We start from the raw sequence: 24,987 nt of genomic DNA, 5'->3' as shown, positions 1-24,987 counted from the left end.
CAGAAATCCACTCCTAAGAAGGACCACTGGAGTCAGCTGTTGTGTATGTCATTTCCAATAAGTTCTGAGCACAGGAAATGAGTTCATTAGCAAGGGCAGTAAATTTTATAGCTATGTCTTCAAAAGAAACAAAGAGAATAATGATATTTGTAGTTAGAAATTAATAATGCTGGAATATAGGTTTTACTGGTATAAAATCCAAGAGACAAAGATGGAAGTAAGTTATGTTTTAGTAATATGTTCTATTGTTTTAACTAAATACAAGTATAAGTCATCATTTTCCTTGTGTTTGAACATTGCAATAAACAAGGAATTTGCAGTTATTAACGAATCCTATGTGTTCCCATTGAGCCCAATGCACATTGCCTTGCTGGCAGAGCTGTAAATACAGGGCTTGAGGACAAGACTGTTAATGTTCTCTAAGGTTCTAAAAATGTACAAAAAAGAAATGGTTCTCAAAGTGTGTTCCCAGGGCCAGGAGCATTGGTATCACTTAAGAACTTGTCAAAAATGCAAATTTTCACCACCTCCATTTACTCAGAAACTCCAGGAATGGATCCAGTCATCTGGTTTAAAACACTGACTTAGAGCCCCACCCTCCCAAATTGGCTCCCAGTGTTCCCAGCCCTGCTCACCAAGCTTTGGAGTAACTCCCTCCCACATCAATGGAGCCAAAGTGTAGAAATGAATTAAATGAATGTGGCAGTTCACAACATAATTAAAATAGCACACGGCTTCCCCCTTGCTTCTCTGAGATCCCTTGCTCCTGGGAAGCCAGCTACCATGCTGTGAGGAAGCCCAAGCAGCCCTAGAGAGAGGTCCATGTGGTGAGGAACAGCCTCGGTCCCTCACCTGCCAACAGCCACATTAATGAGCCATCTTGGAAGCCGGTCATCCAGTGTGGGCAAGACAGCTTGACTGAGCCCTTACGAGCAAACGCAAGTCAGAATCCTGCCGATCTGCTCCCCGAGTGCCTGCCCACAGGAACTGTGTGACCTAATCATTGCTTCTTGTTCTTTTCAACATCCAAGTTTTGCTTTCAGCAACCGAATCTGAAACTTGCTAAACTTTGAGAACTGCTGGCTAGAACTTTACCAAAAAACAGTTGTCTGCTAGTATACATTGGGAACTACTTCCAGAACAGACACCAAAACACAGGGATTCTCAAGTCCTTATATAACATAGAATTGGCATATAACCTATGTATATCCTCCCACTTACTTTAAGTCATCTCCAGATAACTTATAATGCCCAATACAATACACACGCTATGAAAGAATTGTTATACTGTGCTGTTCGGGGAGTAATAACAAGAAAAAGTCTGGAATATTCAGGGCAGATGCGATTTTTTCCTGAATATCTTCATCCCATAGTTGGTGGCTGGCTCTAATTATTATTTGCATCTACCATGTGCTAGGCTGAGAGCAGGAACTGTCAGCCCTTGATGCATCTTTCTCTTTTCTTTCACTGCACGTACAGCAGTGTCTAATTACATTTCATCTAGGGACACACACGTGTGTAATGCATTCCCCTCACAACACAAACTGTAAGCTGCAGGTGTGCAGGACCCTTGTCTGGTTTCCTCCCTACCACGTCCCTGCAGCCTTGTGCCCAGTCCACAGGGGTCCTCAACTAATACCCATGTGATGGATAACTCTTCCCTCCCTTGCTCACCCCCTTCCTCCTAGGTGATGAATTCAGCCGCAGTAACAAGGTCTCTGAGTTGCAACACCGGTGTCTACATTTGGGGCCCCAGGAGTGTCTGCCTGGGAACCTCACTCCCATTGGATGTCCACACTCTGGTAACAAAGGAGATGTCTTCTGTGCTCCAAGCACTCAAGTGTTAGGGGGCCTCTCTTTCGAAGGCCCTAGAAGAGAAATGTATGCAGTGGGTTTGGAAACCTAAGCAATGACCTGGGAGGTGACTTTGCACACATGAAGGAGCCCGTCAGGAAAGAAGGGGACTCTGTGCAGATTAATCCTGTGCAGATGAACACGATCAGGGGCTGGGGCACTGCAGGCGGCTCTCTTCTGATCAGGGCCACCCTGCAGACCCAGAAATGCCCTAATCTCTCCTCCCAGCTGGCCTGTGGTGCCTTAGGGCCAGGAGCTGACGTCAGAGGTTAGGGTGTTTGCAAAGGGAGGGTTGTGGAGACAAGTCAAAGCTTCCAGCACGACCTCAGAATGTGAAAGGGCATTGGAAGAACACTTTCCGATAACAGAAAAAAAATATTGATTTTTAAAAACTCTTACAGTAGACAGAGATGCAGATGACATCACTTCCTGTTACTTAGGAAGGTCAGATAAATCATAAATCAGATGCCAGCTCTCAGCATACTTCTGATCCAGATGAAAGAGGGGTGAAGAAGACTACAGCAGCATGGGGGTGGGTGGATGCAGAGGGCACTGCTGTGTGCTTGGCAGAGCTCACCTGGGCGCTGTCTATGCCCATCTTCTGGGGAGAAGAAAGGATAGCAAGTGAATTTTTTAAAGATTTATTTATTTGGAAGGTGGGGGGAGGAGGAGACAGAGAGGTATCTTCTAACTGCTGGTCCACTCCCTAAATGGCCTGCAGAGGCTGTAGCATGCCCAGACTAAGCCAGGAGCCTGAAATTCCATCCAAATGCATAGCAGGGACCCAAGGAAGACTTGGACCATCTCCTACTGCTCTCGCAGGTGCGTTAGTGAAGGAGTCACAGCAGGGAGGGTAACAAGGTAGAGAACAAAGGGGACCCTCTGGTAATGCGGGACATTTTCCTGGCCTAGCTGGGAAACCAGCCGGAGCTAGAAAACAAGAGGCATAAAGAATTTCATTGATTAGCAAGAGCAGGCTCCAGCACAAAGGCTGTGGAGAAGGTCAGGTGGCTGGAGCTGTCCGTGAAGTCTCAGGAGTACTGGAAAGACAAACAGCTCCCCACCAAGAGGCCCCAGATAGAAGTTTCTCTTTGTCCCATAAAAAGTCACAACCACATGGGAGTTTAAGAAGCCAGATGCACTCCCCATACAAGGAACACTTTTCTTAAAGGACCTTGCACCATCTTTCCAGTGGGTATAAAAGCCCCACATCACTTCCCTTCAATGGCTTTTTCCTTCTGCAGGAGCCCCTCCCAGCTCTTTCCTGGGAGTCTGCCCTCTGCTCTTCTCATCTCTCTGCCTTTTTTTTTTTCTTTAAAATACTTTGCTGAAAACCTTCTTGATTTGTTCATCCGCCTCATACTTCGTGGCAGACAGAGCAAGTTTCCAGAATTAGCAGGGAGCTGGCTGGAAGTTGAGGGGCTGGGACTCGAACTGGTGTCCACACGGGATGCCAGTGTCGCAGGCTACGGCTTAGCCTGCTGTGCCACAAGACTGGCCCCAAGGGCAGGAAGTGAAGTAAGGGATGACACCAGGCTGCTTCTGCTGTCCCCACCCATGGAGCACATCCTACCCCGTGGGAACCTAGCAGTTCCCTAACAGCTTCTTTCTCCTTTGCACTCCTGGCGTGGTTTGCAAACTTGATAGAGCTATCCTGCACAGCTTTCTGTTTCAGTGGGAAGCGCCTGGCTCCCCACTGTCGGCGGCCTCCCGGAGGAGCCTGAGGCTCTGGAAAACTTGAAATGAGGCTTGTGGGACTAAGACATGAGTTTTCCTCTTCTTCAACTGTAATTAATTGAAACTTTAGGAGGCACATGTGGGTAATAGCTGCCGTGTTGGGCAGGACCGTGCTGGAAAATGATGACTGCAGATCGGCCAGTGACTTCATCCTCGGAGAGGCCTCAGTCTCGTTTCCATTTCGCAGCTGAGGATCCCAGGGGTCCGAGGGTGAAGCAACTGGCAAGCACGGAGTGGAATGCACACTCAAGATCTCTGCTCTCCAGGCTACACTTGCAATGACATCCAACTTCAATTCTTGTGCACACCATAGACGCCTGGAAACGCAAGTAGGAGCTCCGAAAACTCTCAACTCTCGGCAAATAGCTATGAAAGGAGGCTGCTCACGGGTAGCATGACTTCTTTCAACACAAACACATAGGAAAGTACTTCCCTTGGTTCTGACTTTGGAACCTGAGTTTTTACAGCTTCCTGTCAGCAGTAATTATATCTGACAGCCCCTCACTGTGCTTTGAAACTTTTCCTCTAATCAGATATCACCCCCATGAAATCATGAGATGGCCACAGTATGGAAAAGACTTTATGAGACTTCTGCCACATCCTGTTAGGCTGTCTAAGCATTATTCTATGCTGTTTACCCTCGGCTGACAAACCAGATTATACTTTCTCGCCTAAAGCAACGGGATGCTAAGGAACTACACAAAAGATGAAGAATTTAGGATTTCAAAAGAGTGACTTGGAAACAAAGAGTGTCAAAGGCAGGATTTTTTAAAGGGCAGCGAAGGCAGCACATAAGGAAAATAGTAGGCAATCATTTTGTCAAATTTTCCTTGAATACTTTGTGAAGCTTTTCGCCCCTTCCAAAATCTGCGAGCCTGAGCTTGGGACACTCGTGTGCCCTGTGCCTGGAACCACACCAGTGCTGTCTCCACGATCCTCTTCTCTGTTAGCGAGCACCCCCTGCAGGGCCCAAGGAAGGTGCAAGGTCATGAATTTATTGAACAGTGCAGGTTTTGACGGCCCACACCACCGCCGTGTGGTTTTACCACCATCTTTGGTACTGCCAAGAGGATTTAAGACAATCCTTCATCTTGCCCTACTCGAGTAAAATCAAAGAGATGATGGCGTGATAAACTGAAACGCAGATAAAGAAATGGGGTAAAACCACAAACTTTGAGGATCAACGTCTGACTGAAATCAATATAAACCATGGGTGACTATTTTATTATCTAAAATCCTGTTTTGGGATAGAGCTAGTGGAGTCGCTGGCTTAGCCAGCTGAAGGAGACACTGCGACCAGTCTCACGGAAGCCCTTAGGTATCAGCAATCATGCAACAGGACCTGCTATTCTGTGGTGGCACCCTCAGCTGGCAGCACATGGGGCAGGTGCACAGGAGTGGCTGGTGGATTAAGGCTGACAGCAAATTCCTTGACAAGCCGCCCATTAGGGAGTGGGATCTGTGTTTCCTCCCCAGAACACGGTGAGCCCTGTGAATGCTCTCACCCATGACACTCCAGCTGGGGCCTAAAGAAGCCGGCAATTGGTATCTTCTGTCTTTTGTAACATTCTCGCTAGGACCCCTTGAGCTGCCATTTAATAAGCCGAGTTACGGTGAGCCCACCATGCAAGAAAGACCATGTACTGGCACAAGAGTAGCGGTCCCAGCTGAGCCTGCATTCGTCATCCCTGCCAAAGATCTGGACATGCAAGTGCAGCCACCACAAGGCAGCTGAACATCCCCAAGTGACCCCCATCAATGCCACGTGGATCAGAGGGGTGTCCCAGCCACGGCGGGCCTGATCCACAAAATCCCAAGAGGAAGTAGAAACAGTCCCTGCTTCACATCTTCGTATTTCAGAGTAGTTAGTCAGGAAAATAAATGGAACACAAGGCCTTTTTGCCTTGCATAACCTATATCCTCTCCAAATCCACCTGTTAACTGCTTCTACTCTGTCACCTGTGTATTTACTAGATATGAGGCTTCATCCTGCCCACCTACCCAGTCACTGCAGCTTTTAACATACCCCTACCAGGGCCAGCGCTATGGCGTAGCAGGTGGAGCCACCGCCTGCAGTGCTGTTATCCCATATGGGCGCCGGTTCAAGTCCTGGCTGCTCCACTTCTGATCCAGCTCTCTGCTGTGGCCTGGGAAAGCAGTGGAGGATGGCCCTAGTGCTTGGGTCCCTGCACCCACGTGGGAGACCTAGAAGAAGCTCCTGGCTTCTGACTTCAGATCAGCTCAGCTCCCTGTTGCGGCCATTTGGGGAGTGAACCAGTGGATGGAAGACCTCCCTCTCTGTCTCTACCTCTCTCTGTAACTCTTTCAAATAAATAAAAATAAATCTTAAAAAAACAAAAACAAAAACATACGCCTACCAATGAAGCCAGAGGACGGTGGGTTAGGCTGAATCTTCTCCTTTGTGTTCTCCTGGATGATGTCCCAAAGCTGCCATATAAACTTAGGATGCAGAATGTAAAACGGCTGATTGGGATTTCTCTGACGATGCTGAATATACGGAGTGAACAGGTTGTAATCTGGCTTCTTGTACCACTAAGGTGGGGAAAACAAAACAAAAACACACAGTCAAGTTCAGAGGACCACAGTGTTGAAAGGAGGCAGGGCATGTGGGCTGGAGGGAGGGGCCTGTGACTCCATAGCCACTTCCCTCCAGGGTGAAAGGCCCAGCACACAGAGAAAGGAGGGTTCTAGCTCTCGTTGGCACTAACACTTTATATTTAGTAAAATGAGAGAAGGGACTGGATGAGGGGCCAGACGGATAGTAAACGCCTTAGCATTTGTGAGCCCTGCAGTCTTGGTTACTACTATTCCATTCTGCCACAGAAGCAGCCATAGATCACACAACTGAATGGTGTGCTGTCTTCTAACAAAATTTTATTTATAAACATAGGTGGTAGCCAGAGTTGGGTCATGGCTATAAGGCTGCTGACCCCTGAGCTCAATCAATGTATTTCAAAAATAAGTTTTCCATCTACAGTGGCAGAACACACATCATTGCTGCCTGGTTCTGGAATTGGGACTGGCAAGATTGATGAGGATGGACTGACATGGGGTGATGGGTATGTTTTAATTCTTGATTGTGATGGTGGGTGCTTGAGTGTATTAATTTGTTAACACTCATCAAAATGTACACATACATTTATTGTAGGTAAATTATTGCATGAAAAAAATCAGGAGCCGGCGCTGTGGCATAGTGAGTAAAGCCACCGCCTGCAGTTCCAGCATCCCATATGGGTGCCACTTCAAGTCCTGACTTCTCCACTTCCGATCCAGCTCTCCACTATGGTCCAAGTCCTTGGGCTCCTGCACCTGTGTGCAAAGACCCGGAGGAAGCTCCAGGCTCCTAGTTTCAGAGAAGCCAATTGGGGAGTGAACCAGCAGATGGAAGACCTCTCTCTCTCTCTCTCTCTCTCTCTCTCTCTCCTTTTCTTTCTGTGTAACTCTGACTTTCAGATAAATAAGTAAATCTTAAAAAAAGAAAGAAAAAAATCAATAAAGTAGACTTTGGAAAGCTTCAGAACTGTGCCAGGTATTACTGTGACCTGAGACTTGGAGATGGTGGGTGGGGGGTGGTACAGTTCATAGAGCTTTGAAAGCCAAGACCATGTTCCCAGTCCTCAACTGCAAAACAAGTTCACTGGCCTTTCATCCCAGATTTCACCAAAAGCAGCTGGATATGCCATGGTTTGCCACAGTGTCCCAGAGGTAGCCTATTTGTATTTTGATGGCTAGTGCTGAATTTGTTTCAGCTCTCTTGTATTTAACTGGCTCAGAAGCAAAAGCCAAAGAGGAACATACTCAAGAAAAGCCTGGAACACGTTCCATTTGAGAACAATAAGCTGTGAATGCACAAAGTTTAAATCTTCTTGCCAACCACTTTTAATTTATTTCAAAAGGTCTTGCAACTCCTGGAGAGATGATGCGACCCTAACACAGTGGAACAATTCTGAGTATAATCAACCCAACCTTCAACGTAACTAGGAATTTCTGAACATCTAGATCTTCTACATGTTTCCCCAAAGCTCCAGAACAAAGGTACTGTGGAGTTAGACTGATAACACTCACCAAGTTTGCTGTTGTAACTAGGTATCATGACAGGGTGTGCACACACATGTAATTAGTTAGGATCCAGGATCACGTTCATTCTGTGTGTTACAGCAGAATCCTCGATCCCCTCAACAGGCAAAGGCAGTGTCTGACCACTGGGGTAGGGGCACCAGGGGAGCCACGTACCAGGTTAAGGTTTGCAGAATAAGGAGCAGGGTCCCAGGCCACCAAAATGACATCTTTATACAACGAACTGTCGACAAAGTGATGGTTGGGATTGGTCAGAATCTGCAAATATATAAAGAAAAAAAAAACAATTTCAGAGCTAGTGCTTGGCTTTTCAGAATTGCATTTTAAAAAGAAGTGAAAATTTTAAAGAAAGTAAGCATACCACCACCACCACCACCACCATCACCAGTGTCTCATACTGTTTTCCTTTAGGGAAGAGAAAGGCTGCCATCACTTTGCTGATGCCCTTAAAGAGTGTTTGGGGAGATGAAGCTTTCAAAACAAAATGGGTCTTACATGTTCCCTCCTCATACCTAGTGGTATGGAATCCAGCTCCTGAAAACTTTAACTCCTGAACTACCTCAGGACCCTAAGCTCTTCACAAGCGCTCTACCATGTGATCTGGAGGGAGAGTAGTGGGTGTGGATGGAAGAAATTCCTCTGCTGCAGATACCAGCCACAGTCTTCCTCTGTGGCCATGTCTGGTTCGGGAAGAATTCTTCAACCTCCCTTTTTTAGCTATCAACTTGGGGGGAAAAATGCACGGCTCTCCCTCATCTTAGTATGCAATTGCTCACCACTATTACGATGTACATTTTCCTTTACATTGTAACGGCTCTGAAGTCAGGACGGACTGCATAGGGGACGTGTATTTTAATTTGGTGGGGTTTATCTCCACCTCTCAGAGAAGTTCTTATTAAAGGAATGGCAGATCTTACAGTCAATGACATCCATGAATTACGGAAATATGGTAATTGTTTCTTTCCTCGCTTCGGGCTACCTGGCGCAGTGAACTGTGCAGAAAGTTAATCGTTTGTTCTGCAAGAAACTCGTCATAAATCACTTATCGCCTCATTTTTTCTACATATTTTTAAAACCCTAGAAATTGTTGTGGTTTGTTCTAAGAATAATTTTGCCATAAATTTGGAAGACATTTTGTATTAAGAACACAAGGAAAGGGGGTCTTTTCCTTTTCAATTAAATCATTTTTAGTTTGTGAATTTCCAAATACCAGACTGACATTGCAAAGATAGCCTGCAAACCCTCAGAGGCCGTTCTTTGGTATTTGTCCTCTTGAATTCCTGCCTTTTTTTATTGCCATGGTTTCTCCTGTGTTCAACTGCCCTTCTCAGTTCCCAAAATGCAACACGCAAGTATATGCTCATAAACATGTCCATATTTATGTTTTTATCTATATCCAGAAACTATTGAGGGAGGGAAGGAGAGATAGAAAAAGAATATATATTTTATGTATCTACTCTGATTTTTCCTTTTCATCTTATTTACTCATTTCCTACTGTTTACATTACACTAAATCCCCATTTTCTGCACTTTTCCCCCACTAATTTGACCCACAGAAATAAGCAGACACAGTGAACATGGATAACCAGATAATTTCTGCTCACTCACCCAGTTAAGCTGTTTATATGTAAAACGCACACTTGTAAAACACCCCGCCATTTACCTGGGAATTAATGATGCGCTTGTAAACACCCCGCCATTTACCTGGGAATTAATGATGCGCATGGTGGTTCTATTTCCAACATCTTTCTCATACCCACGTGTGGGAGCAGAGTTAAATCTCAGAACTGCATCGTGAGAATCTAAGGGCACACAAATGACAAGCTTACTTTTCTTCTCTGTAAAATCACATAATCTAGGAAAAAGTGGTAAAGCAAAGTTTTCAATATCTGAGGCTAATCACATACAAATAAAGTCAAGATACTCATACACATAGTATTCAGATAATTTACTATTAATTTAGAATAGGATCTGCTAAAGGTATAATGACAGCGTGCGTGTGTGTGTGTGTGTGTGTGCCTATATCATCACCTTATATGTTTATGTGGAATTTTTTAAAAAGTGCATGAAAATTCAGTACTATGAAAAACAGTGCATGGATTTCAAGATTTTTTTGAACCAGAGTTGGGTATAGTGGCACAGTAGGGGTTAAGCTGCCACCTGCAAGGCAGGCATCTCCTAGGAGGGCCAGTTTGAGTCTTGGCTGCCTACTTTCAATCCAACTTCCTGCTCTTGTACCTGGGAAAGCAGTGTAAGATGGCCAAAGTGCTTGGGCTCCTACCACCCATGTGGGAGACGCAGATGGAGTTCCAGGCTCCTGGCTTTGGCCTGGCCCAGCCCCGTCATTGCATTCATTGGGGAATGAACCAGCAGATGGAAGATGTCTCTCTCTCTCTCTCTCTCTCTCTCCCTCTCTCTCTCTCTCCCTCTCTCCCTCTCTCTCCTTTTCTCTAATTCTGCCTTTCAAATAAATAAAATCAACCTCTAAAAACCAATTTCTCACAGTGAGAGCCACAGCTTTCACTCCCATCTTACCACTTTGGGTGCTGGTGTAGGCTGAAAAAGAAAACCAGCTTTGGTTTCCATGCAGTCTTGCACACTGCCTACAAGACACGGGCAACGGCAACCACAGAGCACTCCACATTCACCGCCATCGTGTGCCTGGCCCTGCAGGAGGGCAGGACAGACCGCCAGGGTCACCAGCTGTCAGGACCCCTTTTGATCTGTGGTGGCGCAGTGTAGCCCAGCAAGCGTGAACTAGGACACAAATCTACATCTCATGTCATTCCATTTGACAGTCACACTTCCCCATGTCCTCTCAATGCTGGGCTGTGAGCTCCCTGGGAGAGCTATGACACAGCCTATGACACAGGCTGACAACGAGACCGAGAGGGAGAGGCAGAGGAAGGTGGGCTCACCTGGCGTTTGCACAAGACCGGCCAGAAACACACATGTGTCTCAAAAATGCCCAGAAACCAGCCAATGCCTTTGAGCGCCCTAAGGGTCAGGGCTCAAGTTCCAGCTCTGCTTCTGATCTTAGCTTCCTGCTAATGTGCACCCTGGGAGGGAGCAGATGATGCTCAAGTATTGGGGTCCCTGCTACCCAATACGAGGCCAGGATTGAGTTCCGGGCTCCTGGCTTCGCCCTGGTCCTACCCTGGATTTGAGGGAGTGAACCAGTAGATGGAAGAACTCTGTCTCTATTCTTGAAATATAAATAATATATATACATTTAAAAATATATATAAAACATCTTTGAAAAGTCTGCCAATCTCTAGATTCAAGGGGATCTATGCTTTGTATAAATGGTCCCGAATACCTAAACATGTTATATTAAGAGCTGCTTCTTTATTTTCCAACTTGAATTGATTTACTATTTTTATTGAATATTTTTTTATAAAAATTCAAATGGTTTTTGAACTAGATAAGGTAGACTATCCAAAGCAAGAGATGTTATATTTTGGTCTCAGAACCCTCTTATCCTCTTAAAAATTACTGATAACCCAAAAACTTTTGTTTGTCAGGATTATATAGACATTCAACACACTAGAAACAGAAAATTTTTGTATGTTCATTAATTTACTTTTAAATAACCTTTTTTATAAAAAATATATTCTCAAAAACAAAACAAAGTCGTGACAAGACTGTCACTGTATTCATGTTTGTGAATCTCTCACAGCGGGATATTTATGTATTCATTAATTTGAGAGTCTGCTGGTTCACTTCCCAAATGCCAAAAATGGCCAAGATTGGGTCTCAACTCAGGAGCTCCTACAAGGGCAGCAAGAACCCAACCACTTGCACCATCACTGCTACCTTCTAGGGTCTGCATTAGCAAGAAACTGGAGTCAGGAGCTGCAGCCAGGCATCACACCAGGTATTTCCAACATGGTACACTACTAGTATCTTTTTTTTTTTTAAGATTTTTTTATTTTTAAGGCAGAGATACAGAGACAGAACAGTGGGGATGGAGTGGAGGAGAGAGCACTTCCATTCGCTGGTTCACTCCCCAAATAGGTGGAATTTAGAAGCCAAGAACTACATCCAGGTCTCTCACAGGGGTGGCAGGGGCTCAGCGACTGGGGCCATTCTGTCACTGCCTCCCCAAGCACATTAACAGAGAGCTGGATGGGCAGTGGAGCACCCAGGACTTGAATCAGTGCCCACTTGGGATGCTATTATCGTAGGCAGCTGGTCATGGGTCCGCCCCGTCACTCGCGTCTTTACCAGCCTCATAACCACGAGGCTCACTGCCTGCTCCACTTCCGGCTTGTTAGAGGACAGCTGGTTTCTCATCTCTGCTTCTGTACTGGTGTTGTACTACATTGTTTAAGTTGAAGTGTATGAAGACTCCGACATTGTTAAAAGAAAGAACTATTTGGAAAGTCCTTTCAGAGAATTGTGAACATCCTTCTTTGATAGTTCATCAAAACTTGACAAGCTGGCAGACCCGGAAGCAGTTAAGACGCTGGTTAAGGTGCCTGTATCCCACATGGAAGTACCTGGGATCAATGCCAATGCCTGCTCTAGCCCCGACTCCAGCTTCCTGATAGTGCAGACCCTGGGAGGCAGCCCTGCAGCTCAACTGATTGCATTCCTGTCTCCCACCTGACTCTGACCCTGGCTCTGGCTCTTGGTCTGGCCCAGCCTTGGGGTTGCAGGTGTTTCAGGAACAAAACAGCTACAGAAACTCTTTATCCATATGCATTTCTTTGATTTTCATGTTAAAACAAAAAAGTAAACTTAAAACAACATGACAAGTGTTAGTTGGTTGCCTGTAATGTGTAATCAGAGAGCATATGGATGAATTTTTTTTCTTGATAAGTTTATAGTTCCAGATTTTAATTGTTTAAGTACAAAGCAAGGTTCTATTTCATCCCAGCCTGCACTCACCCACCAGGCAGAATCTCATCAGAGTCCTACTTCAAAGAAAACGAGGCTGCCAAAATGCAGACTTTAAAAAAAATCAAAAAGGAACAATTGCAAGTCAGAGAATCCAACAAGCTCTGCTGTGCTAAAATCCATCAGTCTATCTTTCTCTTAAAATGATCTTTTATCCATGATTAATTTTATAATATTCCACTGTGATCATTTGAAAACTACCAGTTCGACAAATTAGGCAAATCTTCCAACCATTGATGCATTTCATTATAAAGTATTTTTCGAAACCTGCACTAGTTGATATCACCATGGGTCTTGTCTATTTTCAAATGTAGGTAACTTCCAAGCGCACAATCAAAATCAATGAATTTTATCACTGAAAACAAATGCAGTCATTTTCCTAAAAGTGCCAGGCTCACTTAATTCTTTTCTGAGAAATTATGTGCCAAACATCAAAGTCTGAATAATTAAACCATGTCTATCTGTCATTTGCTGCAAGTGAAAATTGTATTTCATGCCCAGACTGTTTGGTTCAGCTCACAAGGCAATCACATAAGCGCTTTTCCATTGTGCCCTGAGATGTCAGAGTCCATTCTCCTGTTTCCCACTCTTCACTCAGAATCTAAAACACACGTGTACTGCAGGGCTGAAGGTTCCATTAATGTAATCATTCTTACAGCTCCTCATGGTCGCCCATAAGTGGAAGTGGCACTCTCTTCTTTCACTGCAATGCTTAATAGTCAAAAATATCATTCCAACAAGGATCCTTGGCCCTGCTGCCCTGAGCGGTGCTAAGCAGTCAACAGTTTGATCCATCTTTGCTCTCATATTGTCAGTGCAAATGTGAACAGTTATAAAGGAAAATATATCTGGCATTATTACAAAAAGAGTTTTCAACTATGGAGCCCCTCAATGGGTCCCTAGGGTCTCAGCGGATCACACATGCAAGACCCAGGGCTGGTAACCCTGTGATGAGGCAGAAGTGAGAAGCCACTTCCGGCACGGGAGACAGGTGCTCCAAGAGAATCGGCCATGAGGCTAGGGGAGTGGCAGGATGTCCCCAACACCCAACCATAGCTCCCCATGCAACCATGCTGCCTGCATAGACACAGCCTCTGTCCAACAGTAAGACAAGCAAGCAGTGGGTGCATTTCAACTGAACCGAGCAGTAGTTCTCAATAGTGGTCAGGCTTGAAAACCTCCCAGCATCTTCATGTCCCTTATTCTGGGGCATTGTGTCCTCAGCCTCCTGACTCCCTAGGCAGAGGGATGGATCTCCTTTGGAAGTGGTATGCATCTGAAGAGCTACAAGGCTGCCTGCCTCTAGGTGGCACTGGTTATAGGGATGGACACTGCTCCTGCAGGAAGCTGCCAGTTAGCAGGAAGGGTTGGCAGGGGACGGGGAGTGGGAGCAGAGAGGGTATCTATCACACAGGCATGTGTTGTGCAGCCCACGAAGCTAAGTCATCCGTTCATGTTTAGAAAAGGAATGGATCATAGAGCAAGCCCAAGGGGAGGGAAGTCAAGTCTCATTCCAGAAGGTATTTCCAAGCCGGTGCGTTGTAGTGGTGACCATGAGCATGGAGCCCAGCTGAGTGCATCCACTAAGGAAAATTAAACCCTTCAAGGAGCTGCCAGGCCAGGAGGTGGCCAGCACCAAGTCACCGCCTCACTTTGGGCCCGCATTGCTCCCCCTCCTCCTTGCCTGCAGTGATCAGAAAGCAAAAACTGCAACAGCAAGACAGCAGGTGCTGCCAGGGATCAGAACAAAGCAAGGATTCAGCTCGCTCGACTCCCACATCCCTGGTCTCCTCCCCCGCCACCCTCAACTCTGGGCCCACTTCCCTCCCACCTTCAAAACGGGGCCCTGGGACCATCTGAATGACCTCACTACATCCTGGGCACAGGGGGTTTGAATTCAGACTCTGGGTGTCTCCCTTTCTCCATTTCCTTACCTGTAAAATGGGGATAACTATCTATCACTTAGGGTTGTCAGGCTTCACACAGTTAACACATACAAAGCTCTCTGGACAGGAGCCTGTCTGTAGCAAACACCTTCTAAGTGGTACCAAATGAAGCCTTGTGCTTGAAGAAGCGGTGCCAGACAGCTGTGTCAGCTTTCCTGCCTTCCTGGCTGCCTTGTCTCGCTCCTATCCCCATGTCCCTGGATCCCCTATAGTTCTTACCACCAATACAGCACACCAGGCAATTTCCCCGAGAAGCAAGCCATCAATCACCTCTTCAGAGAAGTCTCGCCCCTTCTTCCTGCTCAGCCATCAGCCCACAGGGTGGGCGAGGAGCCCATCACCTGCACCCCATCTGCCTGCACCTGCCCCCATCCTCCCAACCACAGGACATTGGACTTCCTGTTTCCAGTCTGCCCTCTCCACTGGAGTGTGTGAGCTATCAGGGCTGGGTCTGCGTTTTTCATCTCTGTGATGGCACCAGATCTGCTGGCAAGTTGTTCATCACCAATGCTTGTCAAACGACTACATGAAAGGGCTTCTTGTGTTTATTTTTGAGATAACAGGATATGCAGAATCCCAAGCTCTCTCCAGCCAGAACTGTGTGCCCTGCTCTCTCTTTGTCCTCCTCCCCTGTGTCCCACTACCAACCCAACTTGCCAGAACATGAGTGCCAAGGACACAGATCATGATCCTCCACATCAAGGCTATCACTGCTGGTTAGGGCAGACCTTTCTCTCTGCAGTCTGCATCCACAGGAGTGCCAGCAGTGGTCTCACAGCCAATTGTAATTGCTGATGTGTATGGGCGACAACTGATACTGTTGTGACACCATAAAAGGATGCTCTATGTTTCCAAAGCAGTTCGGTTTGCTTTTCCATTGTATATTTAAAGTGGCAGGGTTTATAATTGCCACACTTCTCTGACCAAAAACAATGACATTGGATCAATCGGTCTTAACAGATGGGATGACAGGGCTGCACTGTCAATGAAGCAGACACCAGGGGGCGCTAAAGGGCAGCCGAAACGGACCCAAGGCTAAGTGGTTTTCAGGGAGAGTGAGTTAGCTGCCCAGTACTGGGGCTATCAGGCTGCAGGGGGCCTCTGGGCAGAGCTCCTGTGGAGTGGCTACACAGATAGCCTCAGGCACTTTCTAGCTCTGCCCTCAGTTTTTCATCAGATCACGACCTTTGCTAAGTCTTTGATCTTCACTTAGCCACTTCCCAAGTCGATATTTAGGGAATGTGTGCTTAGCTACAGTATGCCCCAATATTCCATACAGCTTGAGGAGATCTGCTATTTGAACTCAATCTTCCTGTGAGAACTGTGGACAACCATGTGGTCTGAGGCAGACACCCAGGTAGGCAGGAAGAAGGAGACAGGGCAGGTGCTCTGAGATGCCAGCCTACAAAACCCAGACTGTTTGCTTTCACAAACTGAGTTATGTCACCGTTAGGTGTTCTTAAATGGTAGGTAGAAAGTCTCAATCCAAGGAACCGAGACAAAATAAGGAGGATTTTGTGATTTTAGCACGAAGCTGCCTGGAAGTGCACGCAGCATAAATTAAACATGAACACTAGCATCTAGCCAAGATATAACTGGTATTTCATGTTCACCCAAAACATGGGGCTTCCCAGTGTCTTGCATACTTTCTTGCAAACGCTGAATGGAGTTTACAAGTCTCTGGCCAGGGATATTTATGCAGGAATAAAGAGCTAGGGAATTCTCGCTGGCATGGGAGAGCAATCCAAATAGTCTTCATTTACGATGCAGGGGTGTTTAAAAGAAAACAAAACCAGAAGCAAGTTACTGCCTGTTTAAAGCATAATACTTAAATTCCTCCTCTCCGTTATTAACATTGGTCCTCAGAAATGAGAAGGAACCGCGGGGTTATATCACCCCGGGGACCGCTAAACCACGGCTCTTTCTTAATAAATCGCAGGCTGCTCTGCAGTGGCTCCAGCTACAAACTTACGTGACACAGGAGCCTGCTGTAAAGTCAGCCCAGGGACACAGGGACCTAGACCTCAATCCCAGACTCCTCTTGTTTTTTTTTTTTTTTTTTTTTTTTTTTTTTAATTTTTTTTTTAAAATGTCTCATCCAGCCTCACGGCCCAAGAACATGTGAGCTAAGGGTGGGTTTCGGAGTCTGCCTACTGAGTATCTCACCATTCTGCAGCCAGTCTTCCAGGATACAGAACAATGAAGGGGTCTGTTTAAAAGGAAGCCGGGAGACAGCGAGTATGCCTTTGTAAGGAGACGCTACACCCTGCACGTCACCTGCAGACCAGTTAGGACCTAATGTCATCTCCCATGAGGAGATATTAAATGTGACTGTTTTACACCTGGACTTGGGGCTGAGGCTGTGTGGGATCCCCGTTTGCTTTCCTGCACCTACCACAGAACCGGGAGCATACTAGGGGCTAAACACATGTTTGTTAAGTGAACGAATGAGCAGAAAGGGCCAAGTTGCTTGCTCACTGGTGAGGAATGGAATTAGCCTGAGCATCCAGAGAAGTTTCAGGAGCACAAGCCAAGCCCCCTCCCCACCCCTCTAAAAAAAAAACAAAAAAAAAAAAACAAACAAAAAAAAAACCGCGGAGGCAGAGAGCGGCTACAGGAAGATGGGAGGCTGTGTATCTCTGGAGAGGGAGAGGCTGGGGAAGGTAGGGATAGGAGTGTGATCCTGTGAGGCTCAGAATGCCACGGAGAGCCAATGCCAGCCCTTCCGTGCAGAGCCTGGGCTCTGGGAAGGGAATACGCTTAACCCTAACTTGCTTCCTTCAGCCAGGGGACACTGGGATCTGTGATGCTTGTGCTAAGTTGTCCAGGCTATGGTGCACAGTTGGTCAAATGCCTGTCTAGCTGTTGCCAGGAAGGCATTTGTTAAATGTGATGAACTGAAATCTGCAGACTCTGATTACGGTCACCTATGTCAGTGGGCCTCTTCCTAGCACTTAAGAACAAACAGACGTTGGAAGGAGTTCAACCTGTAGAATGTGATACAGCCTGAGTTCCCCCACCTGTTGGCCTGCCCCCCAGAAACATGCTGAGACAAGTCCTTAAAATAAACCTCTCTCTCCCCCCTCCTCCTCCTTCCCCCCCTCTCCCCCCTCCCCCACCACTACCCCCCCTCCCCTCTGTCTCTCTATCCTACTGCTCTGTTTCGGTGGAGAGTCCCGACTGTGGAGACTTGGAAGACAGAAACCCAGACCCCATAGAGTTATCCCCCATGTTGGAGAAGGCTCCCACTGGGCTCCCGGGGCAGAGACACACAGGTTAGGTTTGGATCAAAACCGAAGAGGAAAGTGCTCACTTGCCCATTGGAAAGTGTGTTCTCTACAGCCCTTCGGCTCTCTTGGGAGCCCCAGGACCACGATTCAGACACGAGACCTAAGGAAACTAATGTTCATGCGGCCTCGTCTCTGGAGCTGCTCATACTTGGGGGGTCTGCTGCACTCCTATTCCTCTTGGAGTTTCTCCCCCATGTTCCCATCACAGGATGGGTTCACCAGGCTTTGGCGGGAGCCAGGCTCGGAGCCTGCGATGGAGACCGCGGCTTCTATGGGGGCAGTAAGGAAAGATGCCAGGTGCTAGCGTGTGCCGCAAGGCACCAGCTCTAAGAATAGGGGCCCTGCTCCAGGGTCACTCTGAGACCTCCGCTGGGGTCCCAGACCGACTCCCCAGCTAAGGCCAGCGGCCCCTGGCCAGCTTCCCGCATCACAGGAGGACCCACCTATTTCCTCCCCCAGGGAGGAGTTGAGGATGGCGCCGGCGGACATGACGACGGCGCAGGTGCGCAGGCCGCGCGGGTGCAGCTGGCTGAGGGGCACGGCGGGCACCAGGCGCCGCCAGCCCAACGCCGCGAAGGGCGCCTCGGTGCCGTCCAGCGTCCGCACCTGCGCGCGTCTACGCAGCTCGCACAGCAGCTGGGCCCGGCTCCGGCGCGCCGCCCGCGGGCCCCGGAAGCGCACCCCGTGCTTGTTGGCCGCCAGGTAGTCCCGCATGGCCTTCTGCAGGCGCGGGTTCAGCATTTTGGAGGAGACGTTCCCCTTCCAGAGCCGGTATAGGAAGGCCCTGGACATGGAGGCGGCCAGCCGGTCCCCGTCCTCGCCTTCGTCCAGAGGTGCGCGGCTCCGGCGCTGTCGCCTGTGCCGCCTTTTCTCGCGATGCGGACTTTGGCCCGGCGCCCCCGGGGAGGGGAGCCCCAGGGTCCCCTGGGTGTGGCTGGGCCACCCTGGCCGAGCCGCCACAAACAAGGAGTCGTAGTCCTCCGGGTAGAAAGCACTTTGGGACTTTCTCCCGACCTGGGATGCAAAAAACTCGTCTTCATCTTCAAACCTGGCAGGCACCTGTGCCCATTGCTGCGGGTCGCCGGGTCCGGAGTGGAAGGCACCGGCCACCTGCGCCCCCGGCAGCACCCTGCTGGCGTCCGCGCCCCCGGGCGAGGAGGGCTCGTGCAGGGCGCCCATGATGGCCCGCTGCTTGCCCTGGACCGGCAGGAGCCCTTGCGTCTCCAGGAAGGAGAAGGAGCTGGGCACCGGCTCAGCGGGGTTGCTGTCGGTAAAGTAGATGAAGACCACCGAAAAGAGGAGCCCCCAAGCGAAGATCCCGAAGAGCATCCGCTGTCTCCATTGCTTCAGGTGTGGTTTCATGGCAGAGCTCTGGGGTCAGCACCTCGGAGCTTGAAGTCGTGGGAGGCAGGCGGGAGCAACCTGAAAAAACAGCGGAGAGCTAAGGTTAGCCAGAGTGAGACACCCGCGGGACGGACGCCGCTGTTGGTAGCCTTGCTGAGTGGTGCTTGGGAATGGGGGCATCAGAAAGCAGAGTCCTACATTAGGGGTGACGCCCTGACCTCACCATCTCAGCTGGTGCCTATGTATTAGCCATACCGTCCCCAGGTGAGGCAAAGCGGATCTGTCTGCCCGCTTTAAGGGGGCCCCACTGTGCCTGAGTTTAAGGAACTCCAAAGCAGGAGAATTGGGCTGATTTGCCCTCTCTCCCCTACTGTCGGACCACCCAAGGCTGCAGGCTGGCTCATATACATCCTACAGTAGCAGCAGCTCTGTGCCTTTTTCAGGGGTGACAACCGTAGCAGATTGTCAGTCTTCCGCCAGACCTGGGAGCCTGCCCAGACATCGCCAGGAGTCCACTGGTGGTGCTGAATGAAGCCAGCCTGAGCGACTGTGGCTGCGGGAGAACATGATGCCACGCTGCCTGCTGACTTTGACCTTGCCCCTAAATAATGCCGTCTGCTTTTGCAGCTAAGCCAGAATCCCTGATGCCAAGAAAGGAACACAGAGGGAAATGACACCGGCAGTCAATTTGTTACGTGCCACACCTTGCGCTTAACACTTGTCCTGGATTATATCTGCTTTTGATTTATCCAGCATCTAAGGTAGGAAGTACTGCTGTATCTGTTTTTTTTTTTTTTTTTTTTTTGAAAAAAGCATTGTGCTGATCCGAAGCCACGAGCTAGGTGCTTCTCCTGGTCTCCCATGCGGGTGCAGAGCCCAAGGACTTGGGCCATCCTCCACTGCACTCCCAGGCCACAGCAGAGAGCTGGCCTGGAAGAGGGGCAACCGGGACAGAATCCGGCGCCCCCGACTGGGACTAGAACCTGGTGTGCTGGCGCCGCAAGGCGGAGGATTAGCCTAGTGAGCCACGGCGCCGGCCCTGCTGTATCTGTTTTATGGATGAAGACACTGCAGCCCAAACAGGAGTTTAGTAACTTGCCCCAAACCACAGAGAGAGCAAGCTTCAGACATTTACGTTCAAGCCATCTGCTTAGTTCTAGGGCTGATTTTAGGCCCACTTCTAGCAGTGAATTCTGCTTCCATCTGCTCACACCAACTCAGCTTACAGTCTCTAAATTAGGCTCCTCAAACTATCTGTGATGAGGGGTCATTTTCCCCCAAATTGCCACTGTCTGATATTTTTACATTTCCGTACCTAATTGTTGTGACCATTTCCGGTTGCTGTCCAGGTTTCTAAATGCTGAAGTTCAAGTTCTGAGTATCTCTGTTTGGGAGCTGGTAATGAGCAGTTTGTGGACAGGCACAGTGTGCAGACACTCAGCAGTATCTTCTACAGGGCTGTTACTCTGTTCCTGTCTGAACTAGGCGCATTGCACTGACACTCAGTACCTGCAGGCAGCGCAGACCCCCTGTGTCAAGGGTTCAGTCCTCCCCAGGACACTGCCCTGATTTCAGATGACAGCTGAGGGTGGGGTCCCCAGGCCACCACACATCTGACAGTTCAGCCACCAAAGTGGGGGGCATTCCTGTGACACCCTTCAGGTTTGACAATTTGCTGAGTGACTAGCAGAAGTGAGGAAAGTGTGTGGTTATACTTTTATTGGAAAGGATACACACAGAGTGGGATCTGGAGGGGATGCGCCAGCAGATACCTCCTCCCAGTGGAATCTGGTGGGGCACCCTCCTGACACATCAAAATGCCCTGTGACCAGAAACTCCCTGAGCCTGCGTGCAGAGCTTTCCTTGATCGATTCAGTCATGGGCCAAGTGATGGAATTCAACCTCCAGGTGCCCTAGTTTCCTTGGAGGTCAGGCAAGTCCAAACTTCCAACCTCGTGACACCTGGTTGGGTTTTCAGGTAACCAACCCCCCTCCCCAAGCCCACAGGAGCCTCCCCCAGTGAACGCATTAGCACAAGAAAGACAGCCCTATTACCTAGAAAATTCCAAGAGTTTAAGAAGCTCTATTCCCGGAGCCTGAGTTTTTATTTTCTCACACCAGGGCTGGATTAGAGGCCTTGTAGACTCAGTTTTTCTGCCTCTTTACCCAGCACTGCCACAGCAGCTCTCGTGGGTGACCAAAGAATGGCAAACAGAGGTTGCTAATTTCAGCATTTGCTGTGAATGGTTTTTAAAACACAGAGGCAAAGGGGCAGGCTGTGCAGAGTGGGGGAAGGTGACACAATGCTGGGAAGCAGTGAGCTGTTGGGAAGAAGTTGAAAAACGCCTGGCCTGGGCCAGCGCCTCCAGCATCAGCTACATAACTTTGCCCAAGTTCAGTGGCATCCAGAGGAGTGCTACCCGCTGAGAAAGTGACCCTGCTTGGTTTCATGCAGGATTCAGATGATCAGGCATAGACTTCATCAGGTGCAAAGACCTGGGTCCCGATGGAGGAGAATGGAAGCCTTGCTTGTATGTGAGACGCCAGACATGGAAGAGGGGGGGATAAAAAGGACATCTGGGGACACACAGAAAGGTAAAGAAGAGCCTAGCAGGACAGAGGAGGTGAGGACACTGGACAGTGTGTTCTCTGCAAGGCGCCCTCGGAAGTAAAAAGAGGCAGAGTTCACCTGGGCACCTGTGAAAGGAATATGCATCCCAGTGCAAAGAAAGATGTTTTTCCACTAAGGAGAATTACCTGGCTCAGAATGCATCGTAATGATAGAAAGAAGTGGGTTTGCTGCCTGGACTCAGGATTTGGCTTCGACTTTTGATCCTCAGAAGCCTTCGCCGCACACCTTCCCTGGCCAATTAAGCGAGTGTTCTCCAAAGTGATGAAATCTCAAAGACAAACAGCAAGCTCTCTGCTAGACAACGCCACGGAAATGGCTCTGCACAGCATGGGGCTCACTCATCGTGTGCTTGTGGCAAGTCCAGGGTACAGTGGAGGTGGGGACGTCATCAAGATTGAAGCCGTGAGTCGTCCTTTTCCTGGCAATGGCAACGCTGCCTAACAGAAAGGCAGGCAGGCCAGGCGATGGGAAGCCCACTTTTCTCTCTAATGGAGTGCGTCTGAAACATTAGGATGACAGAGCTTAACCGAAGTCAGCTGGGATCCCCTCTGCAGTAGCCCCCCATTAGCTGCTCTGATCTGAATGACATCAGGGAACTGTAAGAGGCCCGTCAGGCAAATTGTGTGTCCCCAGGCGCCCATGGCAAGGTGCTCCTGAATCAGACCTTCCCGTGTGTTCTGCCCAGGATGGCTGGGGCGCTGCTGCTGTTGGGTTCTTGCCGGTTCCCCGCATGGCCTTCTCCTCCTCTCCTTGGTGAGTGCCCTCTGCCCTTTGCACTACTTCTCTCCACTCCCGCGGTTCTCCCACTGCTGTTTCCTTTCTTGCCAAGACTCCAGGAAACTCCTATTTTTGCAGGAAAACTCAGAGGGCCCCACTGCTGGAAACTGGATCCTTCTACAATCGCGTATCATGAAGGCTGGTGCTCTTCTCTTAGATACTAATTCCCAAACAAAGAAGCAAGTTGAAATCCCCCATGGATATTCAGGCTAGTACAAAAGACTGTTTAAATTCTCCCTCAAATGGTTCTGAAAGAAATCACGTTTTCCAAAAGGCCCAATTTATCACAAGTTGTCAGATGAAATTAGGAAATGCAAACAGTGCCACAGAGGAAGGCCACCATGCAGCCTACAGTTCAGGCTGCTAACTCCTCTTGTCCAAGGGCAAAGAGAGGTTAATTCTAGGCCTTGCCATTTTAATGATGTCCCTCCCAAGCCCTGGAGGGGACAGGCTTTTATCACCAGTTTTCTTGAATGCAGAGTTGTTTTTTTTTTTTTCTTTTGCTATGCTCTTTGATTGATGGATCTGCTACACCCTCCAGCTGGCCAGGTTTTCTATGGTTTTGAGAAGCACCAGGGTTCTTTTTTTGTGTCTCACAGTTGTCTGAACTAATCTTAAATCCAAGTGTTTATTTTAACATTGAAATACTGAAGAAGATTTAGTGTGAGCTATTATGAGACACGCGCGTGTATCCTCGTAGCTTTCAGGAGTCATTTTCTTTCGAGAATCATGTTTCTAAAATTAGCTCGTGTCACTGTCACATGTCTGAGAAATCACTGAGCCTGCAGGAGACAGCAAGGTGCTTCCCCAGCTGGAAACTTTCTGTCTGCACAACCCCGTGCACATTTACAGGGCCCTTTCTGTTTTCTTTTCTCTAAGAATGTCCCCAGAGTGCTAAGTGCAGAATGCTAAGAGCCCATGCCCCGATTCATTCTCTCTCTAGTCCCAGCTGATGGTTTTTAGGCTAATGTCCAGAAGAACAGGAAGTTCAAGGAGCACAGCGAAGCATCCTGGTGGCAGGAAAGCACCTCCTTCCGTATCTAAGGAGTGAGATCCAGGCAGCCTCGCAAAGTCATTGTTTTAGGAATGGCAGCCCCACTGCGGTGCCTGCTCCTTGCAGTGGGGAGCTATGGATGGATGGTGTAGTCCCATGTGCTAGGAAGGGCAGCACTATGGCTGGCAGACCCAAATAACCTCACTTTGCAAAGCCATAAGTTTTGTTTTATTCTAAAGATTTATTATGTATTTGAAAGAGTTACAGAGTGAGTAGCAAAGGGGGGTGGTCTTCCATCTGCTGGTTCACTCCCTAAGTAGTTGCAAAGACCAGGATTGCTCCAGGCCAAAGCCAGGAGCCAGGAACTTCATCCAGGTTTCCCACTTGGGTGGCAGGGACCCAAACACTTGAGCGGTCTTTCGCTGCTTTTCCCAGGCCATTAGCAGAGAGCTGAATGGGAAGTGGGGCAGGTGGGACAGGAACAGGCACACTTACGGGATGCCAGTGTTGAAGGTGGTGGCTTTACCCACTGTGCCACCATGTGGGCCCCAAAGGCATAAGTTTTAAACGCGCGCACCAGAGCTTGGGTTTCCTTTCACATTCAGGTACAGAGCCACCAGCCTTGGGGAAGGTTGCAAGCTCTGGAGGGGAATAAGCACATCTCACTCTTGTCTTTCCAGCAGCCATAGTGGGCTAGCCTCTGATGGGGACTGACAGTCCCAATCTGTACGTATGAAATGAACAAAATCAATGACTGGAGTTTATAATGTAAGATGGGGATAGGACATTGTAGCCTAACCTCTGGGTTAGGCTCCCACTTGGGACACTTACAACCTGATTCAGGGTGCTTAGAATGGAGTCCTGCCTCCATTTCTGATCCAGCTTCCTGCTAGTGTCTAGGAGGCAGCAGATGATGGCCCGAAGATTTTGGTCCCTGCCACCCATGTGGGAGACCTGAATCGAGTTCCTGCCTCTAGATATTGACCTAGCCCAGCCCCAGCTCTTGCTGTAGCCATTTGAGAAGTGAACCAGCTGATTCAAGCTCTCTCTCACTCTCTCGGTCACTCTGCCTTTCAAGTAAATAAATCTTTACCGAAACAGTAATAGTAATAAAATAAGTGGGAGAAAGCACTACAATAGGTTTGCCCTAACAGGGCCTTGGGGGTGGTTTGGGATCAAGGCGATGCCTTGCTCACTGTACAAGCAGGGACTTGGTTGTTAAGTTGTTCTAGATTAGGCTTCTATTGTCAACAGCAGTCCCAACAGGAGTTAGGGTGCTGGCGGAGCCAGCCAGCAGCAGGGGATTGAGGCCTACTGTTTACAAAGTGCCCACTCTGCACCAGGCAGTGTGCAGAGCACCTCACACATACCATTTTAATTCCTATGTCAGTTCAGTCTACAGCAAACACCTCA

The 24,987-nt window shown here is 48.4% G+C and overlaps 1 protein-coding gene across 11 annotated transcripts in view; it reads right to left on the bottom strand.

Annotated features, from left to right (window-relative positions):
* Positions 1 to 24,987, bottom strand: part of ST6GAL2 (ST6 beta-galactoside alpha-2,6-sialyltransferase 2) — a 76,127-nt gene that overhangs the window by 14,220 nt on the left and 36,920 nt on the right. For 10 of the 11 annotated variants that reach the window (XM_017339285.3, XM_051834815.2, XM_008253020.4 and 7 more), the window contains 4 exons: positions 18,271 to 19,249; positions 9,394 to 9,491; positions 7,846 to 7,947; positions 5,970 to 6,144 (listed from right to left, as the gene is read on the bottom strand). In XM_017339285.3, the coding sequence (XP_017194774.2) occupies positions 5,970 to 6,144; positions 7,846 to 7,947; positions 9,394 to 9,491; positions 18,271 to 19,189 (1,294 nt within the window). In that variant the 5' untranslated portion in view covers positions 19,190 to 19,249. Of the gene's footprint in view, positions 1 to 649; positions 2,785 to 5,969; positions 6,145 to 7,845; positions 7,948 to 9,393; positions 9,492 to 18,270; positions 19,250 to 24,987 lie in introns of those variants that run through there. The other variant, XM_070068697.1, reaches the window with a different exon arrangement.

The sequence above is a fragment of the Oryctolagus cuniculus genome, chromosome 2 (assembly GCF_964237555.1).
Source record: "Oryctolagus cuniculus chromosome 2, mOryCun1.1, whole genome shotgun sequence".
Taxonomy (NCBI): domain Eukaryota; kingdom Metazoa; phylum Chordata; class Mammalia; order Lagomorpha; family Leporidae; genus Oryctolagus; species Oryctolagus cuniculus.
The sequence above is the reverse complement of the archived record's forward strand: the minus strand, read 5'-3'. Positions and strand labels throughout refer to the sequence as shown.